At 40.3% G+C, this 12090-nt stretch overlaps 1 protein-coding gene across 2 annotated transcripts in view; it reads left to right on the top strand.

Annotated features, from left to right (window-relative positions):
• Positions 1 to 12090, top strand: part of LOC114251946 (intermembrane lipid transfer protein VPS13A) — a 66815-nt gene that overhangs the window by 32420 nt on the left and 22305 nt on the right. For both annotated transcript variants that reach the window (XM_089737564.1, XM_089737563.1), the window contains exons 32-39: positions 237 to 556; positions 1814 to 1976; positions 2168 to 2390; positions 3264 to 3377; positions 3642 to 3729; positions 4373 to 4520; positions 5551 to 5685; positions 6483 to 6685. In XM_089737564.1, coding sequence (XP_089593690.1) covers positions 237 to 556; positions 1814 to 1976; positions 2168 to 2390; positions 3264 to 3377; positions 3642 to 3729; positions 4373 to 4520; positions 5551 to 5685; positions 6483 to 6685 — 1394 coding nt within the window. The remainder of the gene's footprint in view (positions 1 to 236; positions 557 to 1813; positions 1977 to 2167; positions 2391 to 3263; positions 3378 to 3641; positions 3730 to 4372; positions 4521 to 5550; positions 5686 to 6482; positions 6686 to 12090) is intronic.

The raw sequence follows: 12090 nt of genomic DNA, 5'->3' as shown, positions 1-12090 counted from the left end.
CAGTTTAGGACGTCGGAAAAACATTATAGTTCATGGCTATTTTATAAAAGAATGAATACTTTGCTACGAATGTCATAAATCTTCAGTGCCGCCTATTATTTATGACCAAAGCCAAATTTATGGTTTCGAGGGTAGGCGTTATGCAACAAAATTAAGACTGTTATTATTTAACAGACAAAGAAAATTCAAGTACTTGGTAGTTAAAAATAATTGTTATAAAAACCTTCAATTTCCAGTCAAAAGCTTACCCAATGTCCTCGCGGCTGGAGGCCTCGGAAACGGAAACAGAATGCGACTCCCCGTTCGCCACCAAACCCCAGAAAACCAAGAAAAGATCAGGTTTCGAATCCGAGACCTCAGCTGACGAATGCGACACGGACAATGAGATGACCTTCATCAGGAATCCTCAAGGGAGAGAGAGTAAGCACTACAATGTGGATTTCAACGCCGGGAATTTGTCGTTCTTGGGAGTTCTGGACAGAGATGAATCGGATTCGGATAACGAGGGTGGCTTGATGGACAAGTTGACCACGGCGTTCGGACATTTGTTTACTGAGTAAGTGGCTGCGGTACTAAATTGTTTTAATTTTAAATCTTGGTGTCAAGAGAAAAAGCTCGGATCAATAATAATTTCAAATATCACTTTTGTATGAATCCGTGTGTAAATTTTTGTCTTTTTCCAGAGGTAAATAATGTACGAAACAATTAAGTATAAGTATTAACATTGCTCGCAGAACGGATGGCCGTTGGGGCCAGAAAGTTCTTGAGTGGCGACCGCGTACTGGAAGACGTAGCGTGGGTAGGCCTCCCACAAGGTGGGCCGACGACCTGTTGAGGTTCGCGGGGATCCGCTGGATGCAGGCAGCGCAGGACCGGTCTTTGTGGCGAGGCTTAGGGGAGGCCTATGTCCAGCAGTGGACGTCCATGGGCTGATAGGATAGGATTAACTAACAGCCTTAATCTTGTAAATTTATGTTTGTTCAAAAAATACATAGAATTAATCTAAATATTGAGGTGTCAGCGAATATGATCGAACTCTAGTATATACGAGTGTACATATAAAACAGGTCAATTTATAAAAAAATAAAATAAAATATATACGACCATATTATGACTTAATAAATAATTACTGACCGATATCAGAGTCGCTGATATAGAATACAAATTCTCTTAGTCTTTAAAATGACAATTTTGATTGGTACCAAATAATCGTTATTTTATGCGTGAAAGTTTTTTTCTAGAAGGTACCTCAGAAGAAACATTCCTAAGAATCAACATATATAATATTTTTGTATTAAAATATAATATGCGCACCAAGGGCGGATCCAGCTTTGGCGCCAGGAGGGGGTCACATAGTCGTGGGCAAGTTAAGAACTTATAATTTAATTTTGATAACAATAGATAATAAATAAATCATGATGTTCTTTAATTAGTCCAAGTTAGTTCAAGTCCTGGAACTAGCTCAAGGGGGGTAATGACCCCCATGACCCCCATGACCCCCCCCTGGATCCGCCGTTGATGCGCACTAGTTTTGTTGTTACGGTCCATAACGTTAAAAGCATTATGGTAGTGTCTTGAAACCATTATTTCAGTGCTTGAAACGCGAGATAAACTGTCAACTAGTTGTAATTATGTTTTCATTTTAATGTTTCCGAAGTTTCGAACACTACAGTTTTCATAGACACGGGCGAATGACTACAAAAAATGTAAAGTTTCCAATAATGCAAGAATAAATCGCAAAGTATTTTATGTTAGTCTTCATTCTAGTTCGAAGCTATAATCTATCGAAACTATTTTCTTTTTTGTCTCACAGTGATTCCAGTGCTGAAGAGTTCAGTAATGAAGAGGATTCTTCAGCTCACGAGCAGAGCGAAGTGGAAGTCAGTGATCACGATGATGAAGACAAGCCTGTGACCTTCATTGATGGCGAGGTCAAGGTTAAAAAGGAGGCCGAGAGAAAAAGTGTTACCCTACAGGTCCGTTTCAAAAAATATCTAATCTATCTAATATAACAGAATAAAAGTTCTAAATTAAATTAACTAATCTTCAACATTTAAAGAACCAAGCTAGACACCCCGAATCTTAAATATATTTACAAACATAATGACTATCTGGGAACTTAAACGGAACCGCGTGCTGCCGTTTTAGATTCCCCTAATTCATTCAGGACCCGGTCCGAGAGAACAGCGTGGATTCCGGTCTCGAAGCTGAGAGTTTCGCCGAGAAGACCTGCACTTACATCACATTTGAAGCCAAAGACATGCTGAACATCACGATCAGTCCAGCCGGAGCGCGAGCCTTGGTGGCCCTCGGCAGCGCGTGCACCGACCGCACCGCTGTGGTCACTGCCATCGTCGCCGATAGTGGGACTGTGCTGTGTAATGATATAGGTGAGAAAGAGTCTTCCATTCTTTAGTGAAGTTCATTAAAAACTTTTGCTAGTTCTATTTCGTAAGACGTGCTTAGGTTCCCTGCCTCTTCGCTGGTAGCTTAAGGGGCTATTCCAGCTACGCAGTAGATGAGCTCGCGGGCTTAACCACGCTTTTTTTTGCTTAGGTCGGTGTGCCATAGACATCTACAACGTAAAAGCACCACCAACCTTGAGGTATAAGTTCTCAAGTATAGTAACAACGGCTGCCCCACCCTCAAACCGAAACGCCTTATTGCTTCACGCAGAAATAGGCAGGATGGTGGTACCTACCCGCGTGGACTCACAAGAGGTCCTACCAACAGTAGAAGTCCTATCCTGCAGAAATAGTATTGGATGACCTGGAGAGAGCTTATGTGTGTACGGGCCGCGTGAGTGAACACTACACTTGCATGTCATGACGGAAAGTATGCAAGTTTTGTAGAGTGTCGTCTTGTTATGAAGGTACAATTAACTTCACTTTCAGATCATAGCGTAGAGTCGACCGAGTAGGAACGCCAATTGGTGCATACTGACTCAGCCTGTTGTTAAGTGATAACTGAAGCCCATACACGTGAATGCCACCACAAACCTTTTGGTATAAGGTCGAAATCTCAATAATAAAACGGCTGTCATTATCCAGCAAACTGGATTATCTGACTGCTTCATAGCAGAAATAATTAGATTTGTGGGTTAGGCTCACGATACAATTCTCATGGAAACTAGGGATGTTTCCTATCATATATAGCAGTTTAACTGTATCTAATCTGTGGAAATTAGATTAAATGGAATAACTTAAATTGACAAATTTAACGAAATTTGATTAGTGATTCCAAAATTACCTAATCGTTGTTAGGTCCAGGGTCAACAGTGCACTTGAAGACACGGTCCGAAACAGATCTGGCTGGCAACGACAGGCTTATAGCCATAGCGGATTATGACGTAGACACAAGTCGACCCAGCACGCCAGGTATGATTGGGATAATAACTGAAATTCCTATATTAAAATCCAAAATATTATTTAGTAAGCAAGAGAATCTGAAACGGAAGGTCGAGCTTACATCTGATTGGACTTCATAACTGTATTCGCCATCAAGCTTCTTCTGTGAATTTGCCTGCGTTATTAATATTCATACCGTTATTTCCTGCCATCTTTTGTTTTTACCATTTTCTGTTAGATATGGAGCTTTCTCTTGTAAGTACTAGACGTCACTTCAGTGATATTTTTGTTCAGGTTGTGATACGTCAGCAGCTGAGCTACTGAACGAGGCTCCACTAACATCGAAGCCTGACAACAACGGAATAACCGACGAATGGAATTGGTGACTTTCTGTTCGAACTTTATCTATAGATAAACAAGCGCGAAGCTCGGAGCTCTTCTGTGTGCTTAGTGCCAAGTTCTTAAGGTTCTCGATAGCGTAAAAGTTAACTCTAACTCTCGCTAACAAATACGTTTGCTTAAGTTTGCCACTAGGGGCGCTGTTCCATCTTCGAGAACGTTAAAAAACTCGCACTAAGCATACTGGTGGATTAGCCATCGGCATCACACTTTCGAAATGGTAGTTCGAAATGGTAGTTGATAATGGTAACGGACCGGGTTGAATGGAATACGTGAAACACTTGTAATACCATAGGCACCAATAACATAGGACAAACTGAGGGGCACTGGAAGCATGCGTTGAAAAATATGATGATATTATGTTCTTTCTCTATTGAGTATTGGAAGTGTGTTGTTGCAAGTAGGCTGCGGCTTGGTTGCGCATGGCGTTCCGGATGTCCATGGGCGATGGCAACTGCTCACTGTAAGGGGAGCGTATATCCGTGTGCCTAATAAACTGTTATAGTAAAAATAACGGAATCGTTCGTAAAAACAAAAATATTATATTATGTGCGTATTTTAAAATTGGTGGTAGGGTTTTCAGCCCATAGAAAACACCGGACGTCACGGTATACTGTATTCTTCAGCTTCGAAGGCGGCTTCCCGGGCGGTGAGCTGTGCGGGACGGGCGCCCCCCCGCTCTCCCCGCCGCCCCCCGCTTCGCCGCACACACTGCACACCAAACTCACAGACCTCACACTTACAATCAAGATGCATGACTTCGATAACTTGACTGTGAGTATTCCAATATGCAGGATTTGGGTTTTGTTTAATAAAAACGCATTTTCTGTTGTCCTTTTAAAATGCACGATTCCTAGTTAAAAGCAATGCAGATCCCGATAAACATAGTAAAGTAGTTTAAAAAGTCGTCGTGGCCTAAAGGATAAGACGTCCGGTGCATTCGTGTTGAAGCGATGCACCGGTGTTCGAATCCCGCAGGCGGGTACCAATTTTTCTAATGAAATATGTACTCAACAAATGTTCACGATTGACTTCCACGGTGAAGGAATAACATCGTGTAATAAAAATCAAACCCGCAAAATTATAATTTGCGTAATTACTGGTGGTAGGACCTCTTGTGAGTCCGCGCGGATAGGTACCACCGCCCTGCTTATTTCTGCCGTGAAGCAGTAATGCGTTTCGGTTTGAAGGGTGGGGTAGCCGTTGTAACTATACTGAGATTTTAGAACTTGTATCTCAAGGTGGGTGGCGCGTCTACGTTATAGATGTCTATGGGCTCCAGTAACCACTTAACATCAGGTGGGCTGTGAGCTCGTCCACCCATCTACGCAATAAAAAATAAAAAAAAAAGTAGTATTCTAGAGCAGCTAACAATGACCATCCAAATTATTGAAATATCTTAGACGAGTATATGATTGACAAGTTGTCAGACGAGTATATGATAATACTAAACGCACTCGCCCGCTTCGCTTGGTATTTAAAATTAATATTATTAATTATTATCATTATTATTCGGAAGTCCAACACTCATCTAAATATTAGTCTATCCATTAAGTACATGTATTTTCTATATGGATACCAAGTTTCAAGTTAATCGGATGCACGGTTTAGTAGTTATAACGGAACATCCGTAAAAACCACTGTAGATTTATGATATATTAGTATAGATTGTGTGAAATTAGTTTATTTGCGGATGCAATTCGATCAATTCGAATGGAAAAATCATCTATCTGTATATCGGACACTGTGTAGGATTTTTCTTCCACTAATAAGGCTGTGTAATAAATGTGATTGTTTCTGTTAGATCCTCTGCCCTCAAAGAACGGCCACCAAGCTGCACGTGCTCCATCCGAGCAAGAACAGCACCCGGTACTACGTGGTCGTGGAGAGGTCATCGAAGTACAACATTCGAAAGATAGTGGTCCGGTCACCTCTACAGGTAAGTCCGCATCTCTTGTCTTTTATACCAAAGAATGAACATTCAATTCAAATAAGCCCTTTCGTTATCTTTCATTTGTTCTAATATTGTTTTTGAGTCTCGTGGTCGGGTAAAGTTAATGAGACACATTGGTCAGTTGTCAGCCCGACAATCCCAAAACTAGCATCGCTGTAATATAATTATCCCTTATATAATATACATTGGTAGATAATATGGGTCCCTATATTACGGAATAGAAGAGTATAATACGGAATGAATATGTTAGAGGAAGTCTGAAAGTGGCTCTTGTGACAGAGAAACTGAGAAGTGCGCGTTTGGGATGGTATGGACATGTCATGAGACGAAATGAAAATGAGGTTGGTAAGAGAATGTTAACTATGAACGTGGAAGGATATAGAGGAAGAGGTAGACCTAAGAAGAAATGTATGGACTGCGTGAAAGATGATATGGGTGTGAGCGAAGAAATGGTATATGATAGAAGAGTATGGAAGGAGAAAACATGTTGCGCCGACCCCAGGTGACTGGGAGAAGGGCAGGATAATGATGTAGTCCCTACATTCTCCTACGAACTTATAAGCTCGTTTGTTTCGCTGTTAGAATTAGACAGTGGTGCCTGCCCGTGCGAGTTACAATATAACACCGCGTACCATATTAATACAAGATAAGATTAGTAATTGAACAACACTGGTGCCTGATCATTGTGACTTCTCCGAAAGAAACACGTACTAAGCTTTAATTGACATTTTAAAAGATGCTGGTAAGGGAACATAAAGATAAAATAAATCGTATTGTTTTAGATTCGAAATGAAACAGCCTACGCTCTGGAATTGTTTTACAAGAAAACAGATCTTGAGGCTGTCGCTGTGGACCTCATTGGGTCCCTGAAGAATCCATTCGACGACAAGATGAGGCTATGCGTAATCGCGCCGCAAGACACGTACAATGTTCCCTTGTACATCGCGTACCACTGCAAACTGTTTCTACTGCCTTCCAACTTCGAGTGAGTACACATTTCTAACACCTTTTGTATCTTAGGTTTGGTCTTTGTAATTTAAAGTTTTATTTGGCACTAGAACCCGGCAGGCTTCGTAGTGCCTCAATCAATAAATAAAAGACTTAAACTTTTGTATAAAATAAACTTAAAACAAACAAAAAGAATCCGTCCGACGGGGGACACATCAAAGGAAAAACAAAATTAACATTTTTATTTAATTCCGAGCATTTTCATATTTATTTACCTTTTAAACCTTCTCTGGACTTCTACAAATAATTTAAGACCAAAATTAGACAAATCGGTCCAGCCGTTCTCGAGTTTTAGCGAGACTAACGATATTTTTAATTGAACTTTAATTAAGTTTAACTCCATTCATGTAACTGAAGGAGTTTTTTTGTCGTGATATTCTTTCAAAATTTTAAACTTTAAATAGCTCTCCTGTAAAGTTACAAAAATGCCGCTGAAAGCAAATATCCTTTCACAAACCTTTGAACGTCATTGTTACCGACTAAAGACGTCCAGATTAACATGAAAATTTGCTCACGCATCTAGGACCGGTGATAATATTACGGTTTTACATAACAATAAAACCGATATTATGTGCCGAGAAGGAAAACATACAGCATTGTATTATGAAGAAGCAGTGTGTACTTAGCTTAAATTCCTTGTCTATGTCCAACCATAGACAGTCAATTTAGTTCCATCTTTAGCCGCTAGGTGCTGCCAGCAAGTATAAAGGAAGCGCAGCCATCTTTGATCTTCATAGTCTTCACCAGGAAGAACTTCCTGCAATGCTGTATGTTTTCCTTCTCGGCACATAATATCGGTTTTATTGTTATGTAAAACCGTAATATTGATGTGCCTTTGGAAAACATACAGCATTGTATTATGAAGACGTGTTTGTTATCTGCTGGTGAAATTATTAAGCACAACGCTATGATGAAATAGGTAAGCTATAATAAAATTATGAAGCGCAATGATAATGTTCATAATTTATATAATTATTAAATCGAAAAAACACAGTTGTTAACTTCCATGTTAATTCAATAATTAAAAAATATTTATAAGTTTGTAATAAACATTTTATCTTGTATATACAAGAAAATGTATAAATTGTATAAATGATGTATATACATCATGTAGGTGTAAATGTTTTGAAAAAAAGAATCGTGAGGATCTTTAGGAAGCTCTATTATTCGGCAATAATTATTGTAAACGTTTGGATGATTTGCATTTGCCTCTAGAAAGTATTTCGTCTATTGGTTCATTACCAATCCATCTCAGAGGCTACTGCTGATCTACAACTTCTTAGATATGGGTTGATGCCACTACCTCGTAAGGTTGAACGAAGACCAGTTTCCAATTACAGTACGGTATGCCGCTTTTGTGACAACACACATAGTTAGAAAAAAGTCCTTACGAATCTTACTGGGCATGTCTTTAGTTTCATGTTTAGAAAGCACTTATGCAGATTATTGACGAAAATGGATTTTAATTTTAGACCCAAAGACTGGTATCAGAAAGATGTTTTTCTCTGTTAAATGTTGAGCAAAGTAAGGTCATTAACTCTGCGTCCAGTAGCCAGCAACATGGTTGTTGGTGTCCTTCAAGCTACCTTGAGGCGTGATCTGGTGGTGGCTGGGTTTGAAGAAAACCAATTTAGAACTATTCTCGGATCTCATGTGAATGGGACTATACTTAGTAAAGTTGTAATAAGTAGTTGAATTTTGTTTAGTTATTCCGATGGCTTTTTTAGAATAGCAATTTTTATTAGAGAGCTTGAGAATGTTTGCTGTCCTACATGTATGTTGCCCACAGAAAGTCGACAGCGCTGTTTTATGCAGAAGGATTGTTTTATAGGCAAAATTTTCTTTTTGGAAAAGAAAAAAGAATTTGGCAACATCTGCAGACTTAGGATCAATTTTAAATCTGTAGCACCATATGCACCATCTTCTAGTCGCTGGTAAGTATGCTGGCAAAGTGGATTGACACCAGCTAATTTTCAATAAATCTTCTCCTGTGTAGACCAGTCTATTATTTGTACAACCTCCCGCCCCCCCCCTTTCTAAGCTTTCAGGGTTAATGTTTACCCTGTGGAGGAGGCAGGTTTTGGATTTCGTGCGCGTTATCTAGCGTTCGGGATCTGAGGGCTTGGACCCCAAATGCTTTCGCTCAGTCTGGGAACTCTACCAGGTAGGTTCCCTAGACATTTGAAGTGAGTCAGTACTCTGGGGAGAAGGTTGAGAGGAGGAATTCTCCATGCTAGTTGCATCCTCTACAGTCTGCTGAAGGTATCCAATCTTGGTCGGCGAATGGGTTTATATCCGGATGACCCCACTTTCGAAAAACTTGTGGTCACTTGTGGTAAAAAGTGCCATTTCGCAGGTTGATTTCCTCGTAATAGCCTGTCGGTTACGATGTTGTATCTCCCCGAGAGATTATAAGCTGACAGTTATCTTGAACTTATCGCTTAGGTTTAAAGATCGAAAGGTCAACGCTAGTTAAATACTTTCAGATTCATTTTGATTGTCACTACCATTGCAAATAGCTCTTTTGTGGCTGAGCCGTTTCAGTTGTTGAGCTGACCATAGACAGGACGTTAATATTTTGTCTAATTGTAACCCCTACCCATGTCCGAAGCTTCCGTTGCCAGGAAATGGTTGGTTTTGTGTCTCGGCAATGTTTGACATGTGACTCCGTGTCAGCACTGCATTTGTAACCCCTACACATGTCCGAAGCTTCCGTTGCCAGGAAATGGTTGGTTTTGTGTATCGGCAATGTCTGAGATGGGGCTCCGCGTCAGCGCTGCATTTAATTGTTAACACATGTAGGATGGCCCGTTTTTACGGGGGTGTTTTTTCTTGAAACTTCGCAAGAATTTTCAAGTTCGCAATTTGCAAGTTAGCATAGATTGATGTAATTCCGTCAGAGTTTGAGCTAGGATGTTGTTGAGTGGCCACTTTACTTCTCGCAATTTTCCATCGAATCCCTAAACATGTCATCTCTTGAACCAGTGTACTAATTTATTTTTTGTAAGGCTGACTTGGCAGCCCAAATAATCCAAGAGCTTTACAGCTTATGTGGCCTGAAGACTCAACTTGGACTTCTTTTGATGGACCAGGTGGAATTTGCGTAGGTGGGATAACACTCAACATCCCTTTGCACGCAATGTCTCCGCGACAGAGCATGCTATGCAAGCAAAAAAGGTGTATTTGTCTTCATGGACCAAAAAAGTCGCGTAGGTAGGTTAACATTTGACTTCCCTATGTACGTAAGGTCTTCGCGACCGAGCATGGTATGGGAGCAAAAACGTTTATTTGTTTTGGTGAAATAAGATCAAGTCGTGTAGGTAAGCTAGCACTTTCGATTTTGCACGCAATGCCTCCGCGACCGAGCATGCTACGGAAGCAAAAAGGTGTATTTGTCTTCAAGGACCAAGAGAAAGTCGCGTAGGTACGTTAACATTTGACTTCCCTATGTACGCAAGGTCTCCGCGACCGAGCATGCTATGGGAACAAAAACGTTTATTTGTCTTGGTGAAACAAGATTAAGTCGTGTAGGTAAGCTAGCACTCGACTTTGCACGCAATATCTCCGCGACCGAGCGACCGAGCACCCTATATAATGGAAATTGACATGCCAGCCCAGATAATCCAAAAGCTTCACAGCTTCTGCAGCCTGAAGTTTCAACTTGGATTTGTTTTGGTCGACCAAAAGGAAGTCGTCTAGGTAGACTAGCACTCGAGTTCCTTTTGCACGCAAGGTCTCTGCGACCCAGCATGTTATGTAAGCAAAAAAGGTTAATCCAAAAGCTTCACAGCTTCTGCAGCCTGAAGTTTCAACTTGGATTTGTCTTGGTCGACCAAAAGGAAGTCGTCTAGGTAGACACTAGCACTCGAGTTCCCTTTGCACGCAAGGTCTCTGCGACCCGCATGTTATAGAAGCAAAAAAGGTGTGGCTCTGAAGCCAGACCGAAGGGTAGGCATGTCATTTCATACTAACTCATAAGAAGGTACCGATTCCTTCCTGAAGGTACTGATACTGGTACCTTGGTACTAATCCTCAAGAAGTATCGACGAAATTTTGCGACTGATACTAGAAAATTTTTCCTGAGAAATGTTTAATTCTATCATCCAGTCCCCTGGGTGGAGAAAGTTTGGTACCGAGGTGTCCGAAAACAGTTACGTGTTTTATCTTTACGACCTTGTTCAACTCTCGAAGATCGAAAATTGGACGCATTGATCCGTCGCTTTTTTTTTTTTTGTATTTGGTAACCATACATGGTTTACAAATTATTACAATTTTGGTGGCACTCAGTGCCTCCCGTGGGTGTCTTCAATTGCCCCCCTCTGGATTGTGCCAGATGTTATGGACTATGATTGTTTATAATGTTTGGCTTGCCTTTTGTACGAGGTCGTGACAAATAGGATTGTAGCCCTCCGAGGGACTGAATAGATTTCAATTTAGTATTATCAAACAAAAGATTCCTCAATGAGTAGTGCGTTGGCAACAGGATACTTTGTTAGAGACCACGGAAATTAAACTTTGACGTCTTATTTCTATCCCTACAGCCCTTTTTTCCGTATACAATTTAAAACGCTTTTACGGATAACTTGTACGACGGAGACGATTTGCCAAAGTTTTCAGTAATTATGTTACAAAGATTATTAGTTTAAATCTGTTGTGTTTTTGTCAAATTTTCCGTATTGACGAGATCAATTTGTTTACAACAATTTTCGTTACATTCAATTGTTACACACAGTTGATGCATTATTAGATTTACAACGTCACTGACCTGGTGGGATAACGAGCCGATTCGAAGATCGACCGTTACCTTTGAATCCCGTCGTTTCTTACGCAGAGACTCCTTTTGTTCTTTTTCGCTTGACGAGCTGTTCGAACGCAAGGCGTCTCCATCGCGTCTCGCCTGGACATCTTCCCTCTCGGAAATTATGGAGCTTGACTCAACATCACCTCCAACAGATGACGCGTGATTCATGGCGTCCGATGATAGGATTGGTAAATAATACTCGTAATGATTGCAAAATAACACTCATAGAAACACAAAATAAATATTTTTTGCAATTAATAAGAAGTCGAATAAATATTTGTGGATTTGCGACTTCACAGTACGAAAGTACACAACGCTATGAAGATCAAAGATGGCTGCGCTTCCTTTATACTTGCTGGCAGCACCTAGCGGCTAAAGATGGAACTAAATTGACTGTCTATGGTTGGACATAGACAAGGAATTTAAGCTAAGTACACACTGCTTCTTCATAATACAATGCTGTATGTTTTCCAAAGGCACATCAATACAATGATTTTATAATTTGGTCTAATATTAACAGGACATAGAAAGATGAAATGAATTGTTAATTCGGTTTATTTTTTTATTTTTTATTATTTTTA

The sequence above is a fragment of the Bombyx mandarina genome, chromosome 23 (genome assembly GCF_030267445.1).
Source record: "Bombyx mandarina strain Sakado chromosome 23, ASM3026744v2".
NCBI lineage: Eukaryota > Metazoa > Arthropoda > Insecta > Lepidoptera > Bombycidae > Bombyx > Bombyx mandarina.
Note: the sequence above shows the minus strand (reverse complement) of the source record. Positions and strands in the feature narration are given on the sequence as shown.